At 40.2% G+C, this 25,069-nt stretch overlaps 2 protein-coding genes and 1 long non-coding RNA gene across 11 annotated transcripts in view; 1 reads left to right on the top strand and 2 right to left on the bottom strand.

The window, feature by feature from the left end:
• Cdc50 (cell cycle control protein 50A) overlaps positions 1-12,704 on the bottom strand; it is a 49,404-nt gene extending 36,700 nt beyond the window's left edge. The window contains exon 1 of the mRNA XM_086986279.1: positions 7,430-12,704. Coding sequence (XP_086842405.1) covers positions 7,430-7,511 — 82 coding nt within the window. The 5' untranslated portion in view covers positions 7,512-12,704. The remainder of the gene's footprint in view (positions 1-7,429) is intronic.
• Positions 1-25,069, top strand: part of mmy (UDP-N-acetylglucosamine pyrophosphorylase mmy) — a 33,239-nt gene that overhangs the window by 6,972 nt on the left and 1,198 nt on the right. For 2 of the 8 annotated variants that reach the window (XM_022801977.2, XM_086986273.1), the window contains exons 2-11: positions 19,690-19,826; positions 19,956-20,152; positions 21,083-21,193; positions 21,420-21,641; positions 22,187-22,384; positions 22,639-22,832; positions 23,629-23,682; positions 24,128-24,262; positions 24,350-24,469; positions 24,778-24,843. In XM_022801977.2, the coding sequence (XP_022657712.1) occupies positions 19,690-19,826; positions 19,956-20,152; positions 21,083-21,193; positions 21,420-21,641; positions 22,187-22,384; positions 22,639-22,832; positions 23,629-23,682; positions 24,128-24,262; positions 24,350-24,469; positions 24,778-24,843 (1,434 nt within the window). Of the gene's footprint in view, positions 1-12,855; positions 12,998-13,192; positions 13,307-14,943; positions 15,173-18,390; positions 18,512-19,689; positions 19,827-19,955; positions 20,153-21,082; positions 21,194-21,419; positions 21,642-22,186; positions 22,385-22,638; positions 22,833-23,628; positions 23,683-24,127; positions 24,263-24,349; positions 24,470-24,777; positions 24,844-25,069 lie in introns of those variants that run through there. The other 6 variants (XM_086986272.1, XM_022801972.2, XM_022801976.2 and 3 more) reach the window with 6 other exon arrangements.
• On the bottom strand, positions 18,614-24,202 carry LOC147755877 (uncharacterized). Of its 2 annotated transcripts, none has more exons than XR_015325871.1 (4): positions 24,108-24,202; positions 23,506-23,637; positions 22,618-23,092; positions 18,614-22,443 (listed from the first exon to the last, which is right to left on the bottom strand). It is a non-coding gene; the product is annotated as an uncharacterized LOC147755877 (long non-coding RNA). The 2 variants fall into 2 exon arrangements; XR_015325870.1 differs by having other exon boundaries at positions 23,977-24,116.

Below are 25,069 nucleotides of genomic sequence, written 5' to 3'. Positions count from 1 at the left end.
ATACATATATACATAGATATAGCTTTTGATAAATGTTTCCTTTCTGTTGAGATCGCCTTCGGCGTAAATCATTGCGAACACTACGAGTAACGGTATCGTCGCAAGCGCTCTGCGTTAAACTCCACATAAATTTAGATGTATCTAAACTTCCCGTGGTGACGTAGCTTATGACACGTTAATTGGCTGTCAGAACAGATGCTTCTTTAATACAGACCCATTTTTGTGTAGCAATAATGACTGCGCCATTACCTCGCAAGAAACGGAATTTTTAACTAAAGTGCTTGTCATCCCGTTAGTCATGATGTGGCGAAGCTGGTAACTCACGCATCGTTTCGCCAAAACGAATTCTGTTCTACAGCTTTGAATAAGGGTATCTTTGGTCGAGTTTATTGACGCGTATTAGCTCCGATATTGAAGTGAGCTTCATGCTTATGTGATTTTTTCTTAATCTCTTAATCAGCGGATTTCTTTAACACAGTCTAGAACTCACCATAAGGCACTTTGATTCTGGAATTCTGTTTTGGAGTTATGCTTCCGTACAATGCAGCCAAGTAAAAAAAAATAATTCATCTATGATGTATACATGAGCTTGTAAAAAGACGTCACGAAATTGAATCAGTACCAATCCAAATACGTTAGGATCTGTGAGCATTTTGGAAGAATACTGCGTGGATTGAGACAGGCAACATCGTAATGTTGGTAGTGCATTGGTACCCTATTCGTTTACGAAACAAAGGAACACAAGGGCGAGTTTAGGTTCAAATCTGAACGTAGATAGAAGCAATTCTTAATGACAGCAAAACCACATATAAAACGGAAACATGTATTTGTCAACTTCACAATGCGACCCTTTGATTCGTTGTGCTATTGCTGTCGACGCCTATAATGCAAGAATACTTATCCAAAAGTCGCGGTACACAATGAACAACTCCTTTGTGATGTACAGTAAACAAGCAATATTATTGATTAAATCTATAACAATTGGTCAAAGTACGTATTGGTTTTACATGGTCTAATGCGACAATTTGATTGCAATCGAATTCAGCTCCCTGTGCTATTAAACTAGTATTAGGGGAAGATACTAACCGTCAAATAATTTTCTTTCGTTGGACCGTTTGTCGCTTGCCAGTAACCGGTAACTGATGAAACAAAGGACCCTTGCGATTCAGAAACGGAAGAAAATATCCATGTAAATCTATGTAATGAAAGGGCGTACATGTGTCAGACGCAAAAGATCGTCATAGGGAAGAGAAAGTACATAGTTCGATTTCTACCTTCCTTAAGGAAATGTATTTTTATTTATTTATAGATTTACCCTAATTCTCATAAGAAATAGGTAGAAAAAAGATCAAAAGATCACTAAGGCAGGTGACAAATCTCTCCGAAGGTCGCAAAAGCAAATAGTTGATAAATCTTGCTTTTGAAGGATGGCTCTTTTGGAAGTTGGAAGAAGGAAGTTGGTTTTGTGTCATACCACGGTTCAAGAAAAATTCAAGAAAAACGAAACTCGCGCCTCGTCTGTTTTCCTATATTGGAAAACCTAATAAACACGCGTATCGTAGAACCCCTTCACGTCGCCTGCTCGTCATTCATACGACTACAAACACCTTGCTGTTGTACCACTCATAATGGTGCCCTGGCAATGCAATTTTTTTTTTTTTTATATATTTATTGGCAATGGTGATTGCATTATTGTTGAAAGGCAAGTAAATGCAAAGGCGAAGATAGAATTGACCGCAAATATAGTTTGTAGTTTACTCCAATCTGCTCCAAAATCGATATGTAGGCTAAGTGTAATGCAGATACTGTCTGTTTAATTTGGACACGTGTTAATTCCATCGTACGTGTTATCAAGTTGGGCTAACAATACGATCTTTCAGTCGGAATACTGGTGTAAATTCTCATTGCTTTAGATAACACTATAGTTGTGGTAAACGCGTGTCGGCGACAAACACGACATAGTGTTTGTCGTGTATATCCAATTGTTCGCTATATATTCTCTTATCATGGTCAGCTAACAATGATGTAAAGGATCCCCACTATGGTGTAGCAATGGACATGTAGCCCATGGTGTACGCTGTTAGCCAGTATATTTTTTATTTTTACTTATTTTTATTCAATTAAGTTACGCAACAGATGATTAATATACCTGATCAGCGCATTCCTCATTGAAATCACTGCGCCAATGGACCTTTTTGAAAATTTTTTAGTTTGGACATGTTCTATTGAAAACAATTAGTTGCTACATTGTTTTCCTCTTTATTATTGTTTTTAGTAATTTTCTTACTATTACTATGTTACTAATACACTAAGCAGCATATCCACTGTACTGAAAAAACAATACCAATTTTTTTACAGTAGAAATTTTACGAATCGAACTCATAGAATGCGAGATCTGTCGACCCTTTGAAGAGTACTTAAGAGACAGATGGTTCCTAAGTCTCGAGTTTAAGTAATTTGACAAATAAAATAGCTCGTAGCATTTCCCCTACATAATATGACGTTGTTAATTAGTGGACAAAGAAATAATATTTAACGAGCTGTTTACGTATGTGCCACGTCGTATCAACTATTTCCAAGTATTATTTATTATCTTGCACTTCATTATTCTACTGAAAATATTTTTGAAATTTAGCCAACTCCGCGCTAGACATTCCATGACAGAGCAAATGTGACACGATGAGCATTTGGCACCTGATATGGCCCACTTTAGTTCATTCTGTGTCATTTCTTCTACATATAGATACAGCAATAGCAACAATTATTGAGCAAGCTGACTCATCTGATATCGTATGTTATATTATGGTCGAATTGTCAAGGATATCTCACCAATAAGCCTTGCCCAGTTTCGGCTTTTCAAGATTCGCATGAACTTCCGCCACTTACCATTGTAATAAATGCCAGACCACCGACTCAAAGACTGTAGCTCGGATTATTGTCCAGACTAGCCTTTATCAATATATATCGCAATTATCGGGTGATAATCACTTGGTTGTTATGGAACTCAAAGATTTATCTTGCGGAAGCTTTCTTAATTTATTCTTTTTAGCTTACAAATGTCGTTATATCAATAAACTAGCAATTATTGCCAGTGATAAGTTATTATTTATACATGCATCTGACAAAAGTAAAATCGTAGAAGATTCGTTAGTTGCCAAGATGGCAGTGCTAATTGAGCCGGATCACACATGTCGTATCTTAGTCACTATATGAAGGCTGCGCTCACGTGAGACGTGTATTTGATGTCAAGAGACGTTGTTGAGAGTACAATACGAGACTTCCGTCGCAGGTGATATAATATAAATTACTAGTTTACGAATCCATAGTTTATTAATCTGTAGCAACTGCAAGACCTCAGTGCTTATTCAAGTTGATACCACTTTTATTTTATTGCCCAATATTAGCCCATCGCTAGTGATGGGCTAATATTAGACAATTGGGTTATATATAACCTAACATATATAAAGCTAATATAATGATCGGCTTGTCAGGAATACAGATATTTTCATTATGCTCATTTCATCTACTTTGACTAGCCAATAGGCTCTTATAAAGACTGACGGTGCGATATGCGTTCGTAAACTACATTCGATCTCATTCGTACGTAGCTCTTGAGATGGTATTATAACGATGCTAATTTCTGGGCAAAATATAGACGTATCGACGTTCATTAACACATTGACAACCAAATGATGAACTGGTAACCGAGTGGTAAATAACGTCGAATCATTGGTTAATGTGTTTGCCCGGCCTGTCAGAACTCTGATCAATATACGTCGCTATCTCCTTACGACAGATGCTGTCCGCCAATAGGACATCCGCCAAAGCCATTGATTTGTTTACCAGCACACGCCAATTATACCACTAAACCTTCGCAAGCGGAAGCGATATATCTTGCTTATTTGTGAAAAGTCTGAGTAAAATGTACCGTCTACAGACTAAGAGCTCTCAATCGATGTTGTTTTCATAGGTACCTATCGGGTATTGTTGAATCCACTGGAAGAAGCTCCCAATTGTAGGGACTGGGGTCCGCCAATATGTTTGCTTTGTTTTGAAGGAAGCCTATTCTTATAATGGATCCGTTCCTTGTATATGTCGTATTAAAGAAATTCCCCTCATGCACAATATTTATTTTTGTACGATCTTCTATTCTAAAATTGACCAGCCATTTGCATTAATTGTTACAGAGCAATCTAGGCAACATCGATTATCTAGGCTCAATAACAGGGTTGTATGGAACATGTCCTCTCCAGTTTGTCTTATTGTCCAGAACACACACAATCGTCAGTCGTGAGCATAATTCAACGGAAGAATGGGCATTTAAACTGAATCTCGTGTTCTATGTACACCTTATATGTCCCTTGTCCTTGCAAGGGGTCTGCAATAAAGCCCTAATCTTCTATTGAATATGAAGACGTTCAGTGAACGCTTTTCATTTCATAGCTGGAGCAAAAATTAGCCACCTATGGCAGGTATTGTTTACCCAACTCGATAATAAGACTCCCTTAGAAAGAGTAGACTGAGACACGTCGTTAAACGTCGCCATAATCGCCTATAAAAATATATCTATTTTTCTATCAAAAAAACCGGCGTCCCATATTTTGGTGAGGTATTCCAAAACACAGGCGTTTAATGAATGTGCGCATGGTGTTGACAAGGAAAAACCATGCTAATTATTGACAAAGCGCAAAAATCGATCTTCGAAGTTTCTTCGCCCCTGAATAAACGAACAGTCCTAAAAAAAAGCCAGCCCAGCAACTCTAGTTGTTGTCAAGGGACCGGTGGAACGCTGCCAAGGCGTTTGTTGCTCATTCGAGCAGAAAGTCAAACGAATGCATTCACAATAGCAACGTATCTACGGCGCTCTAAAGAAACGTAGGTGTTGGACGATTCAAAACGCCTGTATAAGTTCAGTCACCATTTCTCGGACACGACGTACCATGATTATCCAAAATGCAGCAGAACTTAATCGGCTTTTAATCTGAATACAATTTTTAATTCTATATACTTCGAGTCTGTTATTACGAATACCTGTGGTATGACGCGATAAATTCGGGCATGAAGCACAATAATTTGCAATGGTCACAACTGAATGAAGTGAATCCCTAATTGGCTATTATCCTTTGTCAAACAACGTATGAGTCGTTTGTTAGTACAAATATCTCTAGACGTTTAAAGCTTTTAACAGTTGTCCCCGAAAATTATTGTTCTGTTCGAGGATTTCGATCGAGACGAAATGTCGGTTACAATAACAGCTACAGGTTGACAAGAACAACTAACTCGTAGCTTAGCAGTATTTCGAATTTAGCAGATCTGGTAAACACTCATCATGCCACACTGGTATTTGCATAAAATATGCCCGCCGTTAATTATATGAGACACAACAAATATTTTATTATTATACTGCAATAAACGATTTGTTCGAAACAGAAAACGATAGCAACTTGACCGCCATTATGACAGCCGATCCCACGCATGTACGTAGCGATTTCATACAAAATTGTTATGTATACAAAATATAGAATTTCTATTTATTTTCTATGATAATAACAACATCCATAGCAATAATATTTTATTATCCGTACATGGACGAAGTGGAAGTGCGCACGCATTTCTTGCTAATACTATTAATTTCTGCCTAGAGACTTCGACGGTTCTCATTTTTATTGTCCATCGTTCTTGCAGTTTCTCTGCATTGACTTACAGGTAGCAAACTATAGTGATATTCAAATGCGGTAATTTATACCATAATTTTTAGCTTAACAATGTACTGTCGTCGTTATCCTATAGACAAAAATTGACAAAGATATATATATGACAAAAAAAAGATATCTATCTAGAAACAAAAATTGACGGCCCTATAGCTTGAGCGCAAAAATACTAGCACCAGCAAAGGTATCGAGAAGATTTATCGATCTACAGGATTAAATCAATACACAATGACGGCGCTGCAGTTTCGGTGCAGCTGGTATTTCAACGTTTCGCAACGTTTATCGCTATTCTCAACGTTAATAACGTTAAGAAACATACTATAATATTTAGTTGCTGTTTCTTTCTTCTCTTACTGTAATAATCACACGACCGCTACCATCAAAGGGACGCTATCAAGCGCTCCGTGTCTTCGTAGTCCTAGCTAATTAGCAATTGTCATTTAGGCTATACGTAACTTTTTACTTGCTAAATGCAAATAAGTCTCCGGAAGTGTTTTTCAAGAATTCTACGGGTTCCATCCAGTCCGTAAATGCCGCAGCTTCGGTATGGAACTCGAAAGCGACCTAGGCCATTTCCCGATTGAGATCAGAGAATATTGGTGGCAAAAGTCTTGTTATCGACGTACAGTATTAAAATGAGCACCGATGCAAATATGGCCCATTTTAGTTTAACTACAGTGATTCTAACCGTCGATTTTATTCGTGCACCCAAAGTCTTCCTCCTGGCTCGATTTTGTCTCAGATCCATTACTTTTCCTTCTGACACTCTATTACTGATCTGAAACTAAAAGCCTAAAAGTATATGTTTAGAGTTTGGTGATATGTGAGACGTTCGCTGGCGTATAAACTAAATCGTTGCAACACCTTTTGCTACCTTCAAGTTAGATATCAACTTCTTCATTTTAAGTTCGATAGGAAATGTCTTCCATACGCTCATATAGTTCGTTTTAGGACAGTCTCAAGGAGCCAAAAAGCAATACGACAGTTGCTTTTATACACATAATAAATTAAACACTACGTGCGAAATATCCTTTTATAGAGATGACCGACCATTTGCTCTAGCGGAAGTACGACAAAGCAATCAATTAAATAGCTTTTTTTCTTGTAGTCTCCGGTGTGTGGTGATGAAGAATGCGACGTGTTCGCAACATGTCGCACCTCATCATTTCAGTAAATGTATATAATATTCCCTGTGAGGAACATATAGTCTCTATATTGCGTTATACTTAATGCAGTGCTAGTTCAGCAACGCCCTCGATATTTACAAAATATAAACGATCTTAATGTATGTATGTATAACAGTGAGCATATCCTTTGAAATGTTCACGTTAATCACCGACATGAGGAAGTCACATTTGGCCCACTTTGCTGCCCTAGTAAAATATACCATTTACACTTGATAAGTATTGATTTGGAATCACAGAACGATCAGTTTCAAGTTCCTCTTCCTTCTATTCTACTTCAAGTGACAAGAGAGCATTGCTGGCTGTAACTGAGCGCGACACGTACATACTGACACGTGGTTCTAAATAAAAGTCGACCACGAAGCGCCAAGTGATCAAGGTCGCCGCCATGAGCTTAAAAAGACAGACACTGCGTTGCGTGTCCTCAAACGAACGTTCTGGTACTCAGAACAAGGTCCTCTGTAACGCATCTTTAAACTGCCCGGTTGATCTATCAGAGTCTAGCGTAAGCAATGTACTTTTACTAATACTTACCAAACTGTGTAAACCAAGGGGGGCTTTTCGGGCGTGGTACGTACACACGAATGTGCTGCCGAGAAAAGTTATGTCTCAGCATTGCTCAACAGGCAACTCGTGTATCGTTGGCGAAAAGACCGTGGAGTCACTCAATGAGTTCCGTTAAAAATCCTTTGAAACCAACAGCGTTGGAGTTGAAGCACTGCAACACGCACAAATAGAAATACGCATAGGTATTTACGCAAATGGGTATGTGGGGCTGGCTACGGAACCTCATTGGAACTGCATTGGGGCCGCAGGCCAACGTAAGTTCTCTACAGGAATAGATGTACGTTTGTGTTGTGTTTGACCAGGTGCACCAGCGTGTAGCTGTGCAATACAGAATGGTTTTGCTTCGAAAAAATTAACGAGTCATTCTCTCGTTGACTCGTTTATTTTTCTGCACAAATTGCTTGTTGCTGCTTCCACACCTCTGACATTCAAAGAGGTATTTCACATCCTGAGGCGCCTTTGGCTATAAGGCCGCAATCTGAGATAACATTAGACAGATCGGTCAGACCTTATTCTGTTCATTTCTTGCTAACCATTGCACTACATGAATTATCCAACAATGACTGCAATTTATTCTCGTTAACTGGATCACTATTTCTAGCCAATGTACTTCATTTCGCACTGAAACTGCTCCCTGAGACTTATCTCCATTCCCACATTGTTTTAAGTAGTTGCTAGCTAAGAGTTAATAATTAACGAACTATAGTGCGATGGCTATCATTCCACTTCGTCATCAATAGCCACCTGTACCGCTGTGAACTTCTACAATTGCATTGGCAGCGGTTCCGAAATTCTTAGTTCCCTATTCAACGATATAAACTTATCCGGTAACATAGGTTGCCATATCGAAATGAATGTGCGTGATCGCGGAACTAGCTTGCCCGCTCCTCTAATGGCACCCTTCAACGTAGTCCCGTAACAGGTAACGTTTCAACTTTACTGTAGTTATATTACTGCTGTTTCTATTGGCCCTATTGCTGCCTTCGTTGTAGTAATCGTTGTCATAATGCTCCTGATTGGCCACGTTCACAGGTTGAATGAAGGAGAGAGCATGTCCATTCTCTGTCCTCCATTTATTCGCTCTAACCAGACATAATCATCTTCACTTTCATAGATACGTAATTTTGCAGTACACCTATGGGTCGTAGGTTGCAGCGTAAGCTTAAGCCTGCCAGTAGAAGCTTAGTCGGTCAAACTGGCGCTAGTGATAGCACGGATGCTGCACGATCATAGATATGTGTAGCGTCCGTCACCGTTGTTAAGACATTGGCAAATGTGAGCCTTGCCGTGTGGTGGCGAGAGTTGTTTGTGGGAGGCGGCGGGCGCTACCACAACAATAGCAGCAGTACGCCGCCCCCTGGTAGGCAAACGCAGGTAAAATAGACGAAGTTTTGGCTTGATGAACGTTCATAATCTATAGTAGGAACGTAGCGCGCGTGGGTCACGGTCAAGCCGATCGTGATAGTAAACCTATTGAACATAACTTATGTAGGCCAGTGGTGATGGTTACATTATTTTTGTTAAAGCTGTATAAAAGACAGATTAACTCGGAGCAGTAGTCCGTAATGTTACGGTCAGAGACTGAATGTTGATTGCCTCTTTCTGTGCGGTCGCCTCGCCCGTTTGTTCTATCGACGAAAGCAGCCTAGGAGAATATTACAAAGGGTCAGACACAATAGCTTTCAGCAACGATTTACTCTACCGCTTTGGTTATTGCTATTACTATCATTGAATAATGATTAGACAAAGTAGTAAAAATAAGTCAAAGGTCACTGACAAACAGACGTGAAGAAGTGTGGAGAGTGCTTGTGATAAGGAGACTTCACGGGGAAAAACTTTGACTGCAACTCAATCGGGTCGTTTTGTGAGACGCCAAATGTCATCCAATAGGTAACACCAGAAATTCAGGCGCCGTTGCAGATGCGTTTTTGATCGCTTTACACCTTTGTCAGTGAATCTTGTCGAAAAAAAAGGAGAAAGGCGATGGTACGTCAGAAATGGCTGAATTATTATATCCTTCTAGCTTGAACAGCTCAACGCAGTTCGGGAGAATGCCGGTCGTGTGCCGGCTTTTGGCGAGATCGGATCAGTCAATAGTCGGAAGTTGAGCGGTATATTTTTGAGTCCCGTAACTACACAGTCAGCAATGAGTTAGTGAAAACGACAGTCATCTGGTGTTAAAACCTAATTCGCGCAAATCTCAAACAGTGTTCAACGCTGATATACTGATGTGTCCTAGTAGATCAGTTACGACAGTAGACCTTGACAGCTGCAACCTAGGAAGTAGTAGTTTTTGCGTTAGTTTGCTCCAACAATGCACCTTCTTCTGACGCGGCGCGACCTGAAGCCGCGATCGAGAGGGTTCAGCTTTTTGTCTAAGTAATGCTGTCTAGCGCTACTAGGGTAGTATGGACGGCTGGACAACAAGAGGTGGTTGACTCTGAATCACTGCACCTGGCCCATCATCAGATTTCTGGGTGAGTCATTTCTTACTTGCAGTCGATCCATGCTCCGTTCTCTAGTAGTTCTCTGTGGTTCGCAGGTCCCCTTTTAAAAACCAGCGAGGTTTCCTCTGGGCAAGAGGTAACAGCTGGTTGTTGCTCTTTCCACCATTGATGGTGGCGCAGCGATCAATGGCTCTTTGTCCCATCCATTATTTATTGCTGGCGGATATTTGTTGTGTTGTTGCTCATTGCGACTGTTGTATCACCCTTCGCGATCACTTCGTTCTGTTCGGGTGAGCTTTTCGAGGCTCACATACAGTTACGGCCTTCATTGAAGAAACCCCCTTTCGTTTTTCAAGAATCCATTACCGAAGAGAAATAGCTACAGTTCTACACAATATAGCCAAATGGCCTCTTTACCTCAGTTGTTCCACTCGCTGGCTGGCTGGCTGGCTGGCGCTGTAATTGTCATTGTGTAGGACCGCAGCCAATTCAAGCGAACTATTGCGCGCTACGAGTATCAAAACAAGTCAAAGTACGTTGGACACTCGGTTGGGCTATAATCCGGGAACAGCGTCTCTGCGACCCTCGCAAAAGCAAAACCTTTGCGCGCTGTTTCCCTTTTATGTAGTAAAACTTCAGACTGATTGACATTTTTAATGCGACGACATGCATGGTGCGTGCGCCACGACCAACCGGCACATCTCAGCCGAAGAATGAACCGTTTTGGGAACGACTTCAGTAGACTATCTGCTTTATGATAGACGCTTCTATTCTGAACTACGTTGTTCCGCTCACAGTGACGACAGTCGCGGAATAGCCTTTTCGCCGCTATTCTAACTGGGTGAGGCAAACTCTGGATAGCCCTAATTTAATTGGCGTGTGACGGATAGCAAACGAGCAAAAAAAAATTTGTGTTCTCGCCTGTCCAGCAGGTACAGCTATTATTATTAATGCTATTATGCACAATGAAAGCTTTGGTTTGGGTAGTTCTACCTCATTTGGCAGATGATAACTCGAGTCGTGGGGGCGTTCGTAAGCATGTTGCCACAAAACTGCTCCGGCAACTACTCATTGGGAAACTGTTAGTGGCCACGATGGAGCTTGAGGTCGGAGCGACGACGGATCTACACCCATTCCTTTCCATTCAATCCTACTATGAAGTTTCTCGTTGCTCTGCATTTTACTGTCATTTGTATTAATGCACTGTAAACTCGAGTAAGAAGATGAGCCTAATCAGGCCAGCGGTTTAAGCTAGCCCGAAAGCACCGAACTGAAAGGAAGACTGAAAGAAAGAGGGAGCTCGGGCCTGAATAATAATCGTGCAAGTAGAAGAAAAAGTTCTTGAGAGATGGCAAGATACGTGTCGTCCTACTGGAAGCAGCCGCCGCTACCATCCGGTATCTGAAGCAACGTGATTCACTGAAGCATTGAAGCATCGAACGTGGAACTCGGAAGATGTTGCTAATAGAATGAGAAAAGAATACTTAAACGTATTTTGGCGTCCGCTGTTTGGTAACTGACAATTCATTGCCACAAGCTATTGGAGTTAGTGTTACCCTCATATATAACAGGCATTAGAGGTACACGAGGAACAAGCCGTCGAACGTTGGTTCAAGCAACTCTGCAGAGCAGACGATGCGATTCAACTCGAATCGATATGGAAACAATTTTGTTGGACCAACAGTAGAAGCCAACACCTCTTGACTTCGCATAGCAAAAAGATATGCGAGTCCTAGCAACCGGTTTTAGAGTAATGGCAGTTCGTTGACTGGTAGCTTTCCCAAGAAGGCTTAGCTCGACGGCATGGACCGAACTAAGAAAAAGCTACAGAAGATGGAGCTGTCAACAGCTTTGTGCCTTCTACCATAGCAGTTCATGTCACTACGAAACCGACCGATCGACTGAGCCGCCAAGTTAACTGCAAACAAACTTGGCAATCATGGGCATAAATGAAAATTAGGGCCAGGCACACCCTACCGGGAGTGCAATCAGTGAAGCCGCTGAAAGCCCTGACGGCAGCAACCCTAAAAGAAAAATGGATATTCGTATAAAAAACGCACAGAGCAAAAGGACAATGCTCATTTTTTGTACACGAGCTTTTACTTGTTCACGGTTAGGCGATCAATATACACTCGGTGCAAGTAGCTTCAAAAATTTGGACCTTTAGCTCTTTTGTTGGAGTTACCATATGAGGCTTACCATACATACCATGAGTTACCATACGAGAAATAACCGCTGTTCGATCTAATGTCGATGTGATGCTAATCAATGATCGCATTAAGTAGCTGCTATTAAGTATATTACCGTGCTTGATTTTCCTGTACTTAAAAAATTATCAATATTATGTGATATCTAATATCAAAAACGAAGATAAAAGATCGATAGGGAATGTAACCTGACCCTGAAATTGGATATCTTTTTAATTACCCGCCTCTAGCGGTTGAAATTTAGTTGGAACCAGCAAGGAACTGACCAGCTGTCGGGCCGGAACGTATCGCCACAATGAACGGGGTTTCCACGAGGGCAGAGCTTGGAGCTTAAATTAAAAAAAAATTAGCGATTTGTCACCAAAATACTGAACATGCGGAAATCGAATCATGAATAGGCCCATCGCAGGTTGACTCCAGGCCAGTTGGAAGTGCGTATGGTTCCTTCTTGTACCTACAGTTCGCGGAAGTGTAATCAACAAAGAATACGGTCGCCATAAAAGAGGCGTGGTTCAATCTCTACCACCACGCAAAAGAACGGCGTAGCTGCAGAGAGAAATCAAGTTCTATGACAGTATTAAGTGAGTCAGATGTGAACTGATAATAGTGCATGCGATGAACGTCAGGGTCATGCGCTGTCGTAATATATCTGCCGAAAATGAATGCAGTTCGCTATCTCGAGATTTGTGGACCGTCGTGCACGGTAGTCAAAAGCACGCAGTCTAGTTACTTGGCGGCAAAACCACATCCTATCACCATGCCTTAATCCCTTCCGAAATTGAACAAAGTAATATTCCAAGTTGGCTTTAAGTTGTTTATTCCGCAGACCTAAATCCGTGTGATTATGGGGCGTTTGATGCCCTAAAAACAGCATCTGGTAGGCAAGTATACCACACTATTGATTTATTTCGAGAAACTTTAAAAAAGAAATTACATATGGGAATGCGAAGGGTAGGTATATGGCTGGCCTGAATGCTGGGCGACAAATGCGTCAAAAATGAAAGAAAGTACCTTTGATACGTATTAAAAAATCATCATTCTAGCTAGTCATTCTAATTAGTTATTCGATTTCTAAGTACACCGTCTTCGCTTGGTACGTAATCGTCGACGTCATTGGAAGGTCTCCGCAAAATCATGGCTGCTACCAAAAGAGATGATCAAAAGAATCAACGAATTCCCTTCAGTGTACGGTACGACTAATTAACATCTGTGTCCACTCAAATCAAATCAAAAATGAAAACAACTGCAACTGGTGCTACAAGCTGGTTTTCGCCGATATCGTTAACTGGCATCATTTTGAAATAATGGAACATTCTTTTAAGCCTGGAACGTATGTAGCTGTTCAGGCACTAGATTATGCACAATGTTTTCGAAATTACTTGTTGCGTAGTTCGTGGCTACCACTACTCGTAAATCGATACATGAACAGGGACCTTTTTCATCCCACAACATTGCAGCATTTTACACGAATTATAGCGCAAACTTGATTTACTACCTATTTGCTGTCACCTCCTGTGAACTTTTACCACCTGTCAGCTTCTTACTTTAACAGAAATTTTAACGTCTAATATTGCAGAATTCATCCAACTGCGCTTTAACGCCCTCTTATGAAGTTCATTCTCCGCTGATCGAAAAATATGATAATCTGTCGGCACAAGGTTTACAGAATATAACCAATGTAAAAAATATCCTATTCACGTTCTTGCAGGGCGACTTATCAATGTGGCCTGGCATCGTTTTAGCAAAAGCCGAGTCTGCCTTATTTTTGGGATTTTTTCTGTTGCATATCTTTGTTCTCTTAAGGTGCCTTGCGTATCGTACTTATAGCCAAACGTATCGATACTGAGACACGCTTTTTCGATACAAAGTTGACAATCGTCATGAGCAACTTTTTAAGCTAATTTAGCTTATGTTTCGATTATCACTCGTCTGCTTGCTGTCCAATATCGTCTTCTTAATGACGTTATCACTGCCTGGGCGAACTAATCTGTTGCACGCCGCTGATACGCAGCTTACAAACAATTTGCCTTTGTAAACGAACCGATCGACCGGCGATCACATTGGCTAGCGTTTCTAATCTGATACTAGATCTAATCGCAGCATTAATATTAAATACTTGTCACGACTGAGGAGTTCAGTCAAATACAGGGTTATTGTTTAAGGCAAAGTAGGTTGACGTTGAGTAATGGCCTGCATGTATATTGCATTCGAGACATTCAGTGTTTGCCAAAACTATGATAGACAACATGCGAGTGATCCTGTATACCGATATTCGACCACACTTAATTGGGTATCAGTATCGTCCTACGTAACACGGTAGCTAAGATGATTTTGTTCGATAGTCCCAAGAGCCTCCTCTGGTTGAAATCGAAGCAGTAGCCGACTAACCTGGAGATCCTTGAGTGTAGCGTCAGGCCCGCTACCATCAACATTTCGCTTTTACGGTATTCACCGTCGCCCTTCCATATTTTCTATAAAAGCTGTACAAAAAAAGGAACGCATTTTACTTTTCTAGACCTTGCTACAGCGAAATGAGTGTTCCTATTAGCGAGTGAACAGGGCGGAGGTGACGCCATACGTGGCAAAGTTGCGGATTATCTCTTCTTTCTACACTTCCCGTTGTTGTTCGGTAGCAACATGCACAAATTATTATAGTAGCCTGTTGTCTAGCCGCGCTAATTACCATTGTGCCATTTTTAGATGAACCCTTTGCGTTTCAACCAAGCAGAGCTGTCGCACCGCAACTTCCAATTCCGAGCTTTGCTATACACCCTGTGTCTGGAGTCAACGGACTGGATTATGTGTATATGTGAGAAAAGTTTCGGTACTTAGTAACACAATTGACTATTAAAATAAGCTCGTGTTGCTGATGGCTAATGAGACTCGGACAACTGGCAAATATTTAGTTCCGATACTCATATCCTCACAGTAAAATTCTGACAAGTGTGGTTCGTGTGTTTAATTTGTAAGGACGGCAGAATGTCTCGATACGTAGTAAAAAACGGCCGATTCGCCATGACTGAAGATCCGCGATTCGAAAATCCGTACTACAAAATGTAAGACAATATGTTTAACTAACCCTTACCTGTGTAGGCTGGGGGCATGACAGGTTCAGGTAGTCGGTGGTTCGAGTAAGCCGACGCACAGTACGTTTGTTGTCTAGCTTAAAATACAGGTTTGATCGAACACATAATCGTTAGGCGATTTTTATGGGTTCCATAGTCAACTTATCTCATTCCTCTTCGTCTAAGTCATCAAAGCTCATGTTTGTCAAAGGTCACGGAGTCGGAGCTTTGATAAGAGCAAAACCACTGTTCTGTGCACTGCAAAGAGCTCACCAGATGTTTTTTAGCTTAAATGTTCTACGGCCGATTTGTAAGCTATTAGATACCACTTTGAACGTGTTTTACAGGATCTATTTGAGTTTTTCTCCCATAACTATGAAGTAGTATCATAACAGCGGGACGTTGCGGATTAGAAACGAACGCGATCTGGCCAGCAATTTACTATACGTGCGTAACGGGTTTTTGTAACTACCAAGAGTTAATAATACATTAAAAAAATATGTATTTATATAGGGTGCTCATCATAGGGGGAATTTTTTATACATTTTTTTTTGTTACTATATGTTCCTAATACTGTATCTAAGCAGAAACAGATACTGCAACTAATTTTTTCGCATATGTTAGAATTGTCATTTGTGACAGTCATGTTTAGTTGACATGGCCACAATTCATCGCAATGGCAGCTTTCATTCAAGAACTAAGCCACTAATCGGTCATTTCCAAAATGTTTCTTCTTATATCAGCAAAAAAGAATTTGAGAATTCTTTTTTGTAACCGTATGTTAAGCGGTTTCCCTAGATATTTGAGTTAAAGTGGCACTTACATACGTTGTATGAAAAGAAAAGAAGACCCAAAAGTAAATTTTGGGCTGATAGCACGCCGTAAATTTCAGGGGTGCAAGAGAAGCAAGGGTTCAAAGCAGTCAGCAAATTCAAATGGTGTAAAAAAGAGGCAGCTTTTTAAATTCTTGAGCTGCTTTAATCTAAGCCCTATGGCTTAGATTAAAGCAGCTCAAGATCATAAAAGTTTTCCTCGGATTTTTCAGCAACAAGAAAATATGAATGATATAGACCATTTATTTTTGGCTAAAGATAAGGTATTATTGTTTCAGTGCTCATCCAGGGCAGAAAGGTTAGACAGTAATTGATTTTAGCTCAAATTCCGAAAGTGACACACTGGTACTCGCCGTAACGAGTTTGTTGTTTGTTCTAAAAAGGATTGGCTTTTCTCTTATACTAGAGGTAACGCACGAACTAACGCTCGTCACGACAAACATCCCGCCAGAATTTTCCCTAGTTCAAATCCGTCTCCCGGTATATAATAAGCTTGAAGGGTTGTGACGGGCCCTGCAGTCAGTAATCATAACTTTAAAATTTTGTTTTTTGAGGTGAGATAACAAAATATTGTTGTATCAATGCGTTCTTTTTTGTTACCGCGAATTGTTCAGTTGATAAGCATTTCAACTGAAGCTTGTGTCTACGATAAAATTCTCTTTAATATACGAAGTGTAAGGAGCCGAATGACTAAATTGGTCCGATGTCAGCTTCTTTTAGATCAACATCTTGTACAAACAGGACCGTAGCGATAGTATTTCTGCCTAAAAAAAAAGAAGTTCTACAACGAAAAGTATTATTCAGTAAGGTCTATCGTCGAACTCGCGGCGCCCAAATGGTGCTGAAGGGAGTACGAATTAGTTCTATAATCACCTGTGGACAAAATTGGATTCAGGCATACAACTTTTATAACTCTAGTAGTATTGCCGTAACGTCCGTAATCATAATAAAAACGCGGAATAAGTGAAGATAAATGCTTGTTTACCGTTCTGCAAAGCTAACCTTAAACAGAAAGGGACTAAAAAAAAAGCGAGCACCAGAAGAACTTGACCTTAAAACGAGTTACCGTGCAGCCCCTCATTACAGCATGTTCACGGGTAGAGTCATCATTCAGAGTAGCGGCAACCTGTACAATACACGCTTACAACAAAAACGCAAACAAATAATGGGAGAACATACAGACAGACAGGATAACAATCATACTGTGATTCATATACCCATGTAATGAAACTTGTCTGCGTCTGCCTCTGCCTCACACATCGCCGATCTACTCGAAGCTACCTTACGTTCTTTGTTTTCGTTGCCTCGGTCCATAGTTTCACAGCGGCAATATCGAAGCAAGTAAAACCCGAAACGTTCACTTTATTCATCCATAGCCTCACAATGCCAAGTAGCTACCAACGCTAGCTAAGCAATGAGGGCGCAGTTTGCTATCGATCTCCTGTACAGCATCCATACAGCCTCATATCAAATATATATACATATATATATATATGCTGTCAAACGTACCATTTTAGGGCCAATAGTAATTGGAACCTAATCATTGACTGCATTCGGTTGCTGCCTTTTGTTCACTACCGATTATTTGCCACCAGAGCAACTGTTTTGGTATCGCGTAGCCACAATAGCTGCTAAGGCGATTGGAGTTGTGGCGCTAGCGTACATATTGCGTAGCGCTCATAGACGCTACTCAAAGCCCGGCTAGATTATAAGAGGGTATAATGACGTTTAGGGACACAGAGTAGGGTGATAATAACTGTTTTCGTAAATAGTAGTTTAACTGCCCTAGGGTCCATTGAGACTTTTGCCTTATGTCTAATTTACGTCGTGTGTGTATGTGTGGAGTGGACATAACAATTCTGTAGTAATCGGACTAGATTTGGGTGATGTACGGGCAACATGCTGGCCGGATCACCAACTGCAGCCGTGTAGACTGTAAGGGAACAGTAAAAAGGCGAGGGCAATTGGTAAGACACGGCGACAGGAGCACATATAGGATAGCCAGAAAGTTATACAGAGAACGAGACCTTTAAGCATCCGACCTTACCATTGGGCTATGATGGAAGGACAAGCTTGGTTTTCTGCTGCTGAGTAGGGCAAAGCTTTAAAGTTCGTTCCAACTTTTTCTAAATGCTAACATTTGTGCCTACAGAATGCATCTATGATTCCTAAGTCCATCCGATTTTATCTATTTGGAACGGTTTACTTATGCGTATGTATTTTACGTGGACGCGGAAACGGAAGGGAAGTTGGCGACAGAGACAAACAAAATCTGACAGACATTGTTAAATGTGTGGAATAGAATACCTAGAGTGAAGAATATCGTACTGACAAGTGATACATACGTCAAGGTAACTTGCATGCGGACTGAATTTCGCCTGTTAATGCGTTAGACTGCAGATGGGTGCTAATGCAGTGGTGTACGCGAATTTTTTAGGGCCATATCATGTACAGTCTTTATCGCCAAAATATAAATGGAGCGGCGGAGGAAAAGCAGGTACTACATTCGCGTGCTTATAATAGTTATTGTTATTCTAACATTGCGCATTAGCACAGTGATGTAGCTCGTCGTGAGCTGCTGTAAATAACACTTGCCACGCTATTTTCTGCTATGTATTTATTTTCATTTTGTTAGGTAGCTTCAGTTAGCTCCTATATGAACAAGCCTTCGATATCGTCTTTTAGGTACAGCATCAACAACTTGCTTCCATGAGCAGTTTAATTGGGGTAGGTCTTGCTCAACTTATCTGGGGTTTCTCCAGCAGACTTATTAAGGTCAAAAATTAATTCACATAATAGTTGATCAGAATATTTTGGTGTGTATATGGTTGCCAGACAGCCAAAACTGCCGCTCCCGCAATCTCCGGCTTATATTAAAGCTACTGCTACACCGATAGCGATCGTCTGTAGGGTGTCACAGTTTTTATCTAACGAACGCATTGTGCATTCTCATTATATGTAACCAGTATATGTAATTTTCTGAATGCTTTACAAGAGAAGTAAATTATCATTGTTATTATTATTATTAGGGGAAATCGGTTAACTCGGAAATTTTATGCTGCTTCGATTTATATGTGTCCTTAGGACACATACAGATAAATTAGTTTCCTTTCTAAAAGGTTACTTTGCTGCGAGAAAATAATTAAAAAGCATAATTTATTTACTTTCGGTATTTTTAACAATATATTCACCGCATTTAAACGAAAAAGACTAATAATGACAATTCGTAGCGTGTCTACGCTTTGTCGAAGAGCTTTGGGCAGAAAACAACGAAATCTAATGCAATGGTGGTTACAATTTATTGATTCGGTTTACGCGGAAAGTTTAAAATGTAAAATGTAAACCAACCACATAGTGCATGGTAATTTAGATGCAAAATACAGCAGTTTGCATCGAAATAAGGTTTAGTATCAGGGATAGATCTTTGCCCCAAGGCTTCTTAAGAGCGAAAAGGTTGCACTGATGATTACCAGTTACATGCTGGCTACTGGTCCACCAAAAAAAAATTGTGTAGATATGGCATCTGCATGGCTACACTTATATAATACGTGCATATTATATTATATTATATAAGGTTTAAAACATACTTATTATATAGGTATGTTTTAAGTCAACCAAAAAAAAAAAATTAAAGCTTTATCTCTTGTTAATTTTTGTAAATGTAAACTATTCTAGCCACGCCTTTTACACCAGGCACAAAATGACAGAGTACCAACTTAAACGAATGAAGGCGCTACTCGCCGAACATGGCCAGGAACATTTGCTCCAGTTCTGGGATCATCTTGACGAAAAGCAACAGGGTGAACTTATCGGTAAGACATTTAACGTTGTGAGTGCTTCTTTTTTTCCAACAGTATCTTTAAACAATAATAATAATAATATAATAGTTTTCTCGCTTTCTGTAATTGTTGTTTTTTGCTCGTTGCCATTAATTTAATTAGCTGACATCGACTATGTGGACGTCGCGCGTTGCGCGGCAGCGTTCTCAAACGTAATGCTTCCAAATAAGAACGCCGACGATCTGGATTCCCTGCTTGAGCCTGTTGCGACGGATCAGTTTGGTTCCGTAGCTCGGTCCAGCCCAGAGCAGCTTGCGGCTTACCGCCAGGCCGGTCTTGAGGCCATTTCAAGAGGGGAGGTATATTGAAATTAGTTAGTGACGTTTAATACTAAAATACGTAAATTAAGCGAAATGTAGAATTGGGTATACCGAAAAAAAAAAAAGGATAATTCTGGCTGGAAATTACCGTAGCCGTAACTGCAGTACTGTACGAGAGCAGTAAAACTAGAGCAGAGGAATAGTTATGTATACGCAGAGTAGCTTCTAATTGTGGAAAACGTCCCTTATGGGTTATTTATCTTTTATGCATTAATTACCTACTCCTGACATCAGACAAAAACCAGTTCTTTTTGGAACAAGAAAAGCAAAGCTCGTCACAGGAATCAATGTACTGTGTCCAGAACTTGAAATTAGCTATTATCAATTCTTTTCACATTGGACGAACCCCACTGAGATTTTTGTTCGCCCACAATCAACGATCTGGGTTGTTATCGGATCCTAAAAAATCCGAAAAAGGCTCTCGGGAAGAATGTTCGATGGGGAGATCCTTAGCAAGAGTCAGATTTAGTGTGCTTAATACGTTTAAATATTTGATGCGAAAATTGGCAGCTTTTTTAGAAAAGCGAATATCAGTTGCCAGTTGGGTTGTACAGATAAACTCCAACGGTAAGCCTTTTCGCGTCTTTTTCCACCTTCAGAACTTTTCGGCTATTTTGAGCCCTTACATTTCTCGGACTCTGGTATGTACCCACCCTAAAATTTATTTTTCATATATAGTGTGTATGAGCGACAATTGAATTTAGTCCTATCAATATCGCCTGACGTACGGTCATTATTTAAGTTTTTTGTGGATTAAGTTGCTCTGTACACTCTTTACCTGTGCTTTGTTATTGACACGATATACCACATGTAACCTTTTATTTGTCGATATTTCATTAAGGAGTTATAATGTCGTTATTATAATATCATCGCCATCATCCGCAGTTCGTTTCATCTACTTTTCTTCAGGTAGCTGCGCTCCTTTTAGCTGGAGGCCAAGGTACCCGCCTGGGCGTACCTTATCCAAAAGGGATGTACGATGTTGGCCTACCCTCAGGCAAGACCCTTTACCAACTGCAGGTGAGAGCAGCGATCACCATCAAGCATAATTTGACTATCTTTTATTAGTAGTCTCAATGTGGCATAGACATCCTCCCTTTGAAGAAATTAGGCTCATTTAAATTGGAGAGATTAAATTCAGTGTCCCCACGGTGGTGCAGATAAATCTAAGAATATGTTAGATGATTTAGATTCGAAGCCAAGCTAAAATGGATGTTGTTTTGGCATTGCAATTTATTTCCTTCAGGGCGAACGGTTGAAAAGGCTCGAACACTTAGTCGAGAAACAGACGGGGCGTGCTGGTTGCAGTATTCCGTGGTATATCATGACCAGTGAGCACACTAGAAACCCCACCCTTGAGTTTTTCGCCAACCATGATTTTTTCGGATTAAATCAAGACAATTTCATAGTGTTTGAACAGAACATGATGCCGAGCTTTACATTTGACGGCAAGATCATCTTGGAAAAGGTAAGTAATAGAAAAACAGAATGACTTCTTAGCTTGAAAGATCTTGAAGTTGTACAGGAGGCTTTGTGTAAGTGAGAGCGCCTTCCAATTCAAATCAATAACAGCCATTAACCTACTTAAACATGTGAAATTTATAGCTAAAAAGGCTAAGTTTCACTCTAATCCTATATAATCTATACAGAAACTTCCGTAATTGAAAACATGACTGCGCTCTAGTTCCAGCATGGCTTGTTGTGGTCCGTTTCGTATATACTGTTAATTAAGCTTGTTAATTAACACTTGCCTATTAATCTTAGGAATGCGCTACGTTTATATGTGGTCTCTTATTAATCTTTTCTTACGTCAGGGCCTGTTGTAGTTTTATTCATTTTTATTTAGATACGACCATGTCAGCACTCGATTTCAAAATACTCGATTCTTATTGTATTAACGTCTCTATGAAGTCTTAAAGCCTTCATATTGTATGCAATACTAAAATATATAATGTTACTATGTTGCTTTCCTAAGACTTGTCATTTTCTATGTTATTCATGTTATTAACGAAGACTTACCGACTGGCGTTGAGTCCTGACGGCAATGGTGGTCTGTACAATGTTCTTTACAAACGCGGAATCCTCGAGGATATGGTACGCCGAGGCATTAAGTACATTCATGCCTATTGCGTTGACAATATCCTTGTGAAAATTGCCGATCCGACGTTTATCGGGTTCTGTATCAGCAAAGATGCCGACTGCGCCGCGAAGGTGAGCAAAAAATCACACACGGTGCTATATGGAAATTATAATTTCGCCTCCCAGAATCGCTGAAATGATAAATACTATGTAAACGACATGAGAAGCTGATGAAAAGTATCATGAAGTTGGTAATAATAATTAGTGTAGATAGTCGAAGTGATGATAAGTAATTAAAACGAACCAAGCCACTGAAAACGAAAATATATATATGACATTTACGTTCTACGATCCCTATATCATACCGATTCTCTATATATGTGCAGGTCGTTGAAAAGGCTTCTCCAACAGAAGCTGTAGGTGTCGTGTGTAAAGTCCGAGGTCGGTATCAGGTTGTTGAGTACTCAGAGATCTCAGCTGAGACCGCACAAAAGCGCAATCTCGATGGGCGATTGACTTTCAACGCAGGAAATATCTGCAACCACTTCTTCACTCTCGATTTTCTCAATAAGGTTTCCGGGTGAGCGAAATTGCACGTTCGAGTTGTTACGCAGTTCATATAGTACCTGGCTATTGACTGCCGCAGATGATGTTAGATTGGCAGTTTTATTTAATCTTGAATTACGTTCATGTCTCGATGCTCCGTTCGATTTAAAACGGCTCACTCCACACGAATCAAAATTCCAATGGCCGCGTGTCCCGCATACGCCAATATTTTTGTATATTTGTGCTCTTTCCATCCAGACATCTTTAACCTTGACAAAGACAATCACTTGAATCCTATGCAGAAGGGTGAAGATCATCATTAGTAGTGCTGATTATGCTTATCAATGAATGCCTGTTGTCATTATAGAGCCCCCATGATTTTCGATTATGCGCATTCGTGATTTATCTATCTGCACTAGCAAGGAATTAATTGTTCAAACCCCAACGACATGCTACTCTACACACGTCTACACCTTTGTGAACGCTAACTGCCTTTTTTTCTTAAACTTTTCTTACCCATGCGACTAATCGTTTATTACAGTCACCTCAATCAAACGCCCCATACGAACCCATGTTTTTCGTTAATATGATAGTCTGTCCGCCCTTTTCTGTCGTTGCTCTTGCGATCAGTGATCTTTTCACGGTAAAAAGACACTTCTGCATCATTCCCGCCACCCTAATGGCAAACCCATTTTCCTGCATGTTACCTGCTGTTTTCTCTGTTGCACACACGTCTTGGCCTTTCGGATGACCTACGTCCTCGTGATCGATCACATGAACGTTGACTTCGCTCTTGGTTTGTTGCTTCAACCCGAACCTGTCTCCGGCAGTATGGCAGCCTGCATGAGGAAAATTGATATCAACGGCAACGAAGAAGATACCAGGTAGAATTGATAAGCATGCAAGTGATCACCATGCGTCATCCTTTGCGCGCTAACTAAATTTTTAGTCGAATAATTGTTAGGGAAATGTAAATAACGATATGACGTTTTTGTTTGGGCAGAACAGGTAATCTACATATACAATCAGCCTGCTCTCTTTCTGAGTCGGTCTGCGCATTGAACCTAAGCCTGCATTGGCTTATTGCTTTATTTAACGGTGTTTCAGTTAATAAGAAAAAGAAAAATTCGTTTTTCAAGCTATATAAATTGCGTTGGATGTTCCGCCTCTGCACGTACAGTTCTCGTAGTACAACTCGATAAAATAGTCTTCTGCTGCTTAACGATCTAGCCAGGTCGTTTTTTGCAAAACCCTCTTTAGTTTAGTAATTTTGATTTCGAAGTCCTACTATTTATTATTATTTACTGACACTCAGCTTGATTTTAACAGCAAGGCCGCCCTGAAATACCATGTCGCCAAAAAGAAGATTCCTTTCATTGATGCGATGGGCGTATCCAGGCAACCTGAAAAACCAAACGGCGTCAAATTGGAAATGTTCGTCTTTGATGTCTTCGAATACGCAAAGTACGTAACAGAATGAAAAGGAATCATTTAAACAGATCCTACAGCTTACAAATAATTTATTGCCAACTTGTTTGATTTTCCACGCAGTTCGTTTGCGGTATGGGAAGTATTACGGGAGGATGAGTTTTCGCCGCTGAAGAACGCCGATGGGGCTGAGAAGGATACACCAACAACTTGCAGATACCACCTTTTTGACTTGCACCATAGGTACGTAGCAATAACTTATTAATAATTTATTGCTTCAAAAAAATTTATTCAGTGTGTTCCTTTATTGTACAGACATGCGTCTATAATAATACATAGTATTATTAATTTAATAGGCGCGGGAGATGACTCTTTGTTTGAAAATGCATTTATACGTGTGTGAGCTGTATGATGTGTCCTATGATGTAAAAGAGTGACGCATTAGCTCGTGTTGTTCTAAAACAACGGTCAGAAACAACGGTTAATTTTCGGATCTAGTTTCTTGTCCAATTAAACGAATTGTGGTATACGTATAATTGTGTCTATTGAAGATACGTGCTAAATAGCGGCGGAAACTTTATCGATGAGAATGGAACTCCGCTCGCCCTGATTCCAGCGTAAGTGAACACTAATCTGTTATGTTTATTCGCATGCACTGTCTGCTTCTATTGGATTCACTTAGTTGAGAATTAACAATTTTTCTAGATTTATCAATTCAATCATGATCTATTCAAACTGAAATTCTGCCATTTTAATTGCGTAATTAACCTTCATGCAGTGTATCCATACCTAATCTTTTAACGGGACAATACTTATTTCGGTAGTTTGTTTCACTATCAGAAA

The sequence above is a fragment of the Varroa destructor genome, unplaced genomic scaffold (genome assembly GCF_002443255.2).
Source record: "Varroa destructor unplaced genomic scaffold, Vdes_3.0 BEIS01000004.1, whole genome shotgun sequence".
In the NCBI taxonomy this organism is placed as follows: domain Eukaryota; kingdom Metazoa; phylum Arthropoda; class Arachnida; order Mesostigmata; family Varroidae; genus Varroa; species Varroa destructor.
This window is presented reverse-complemented; position numbering and strand designations above follow the sequence as displayed.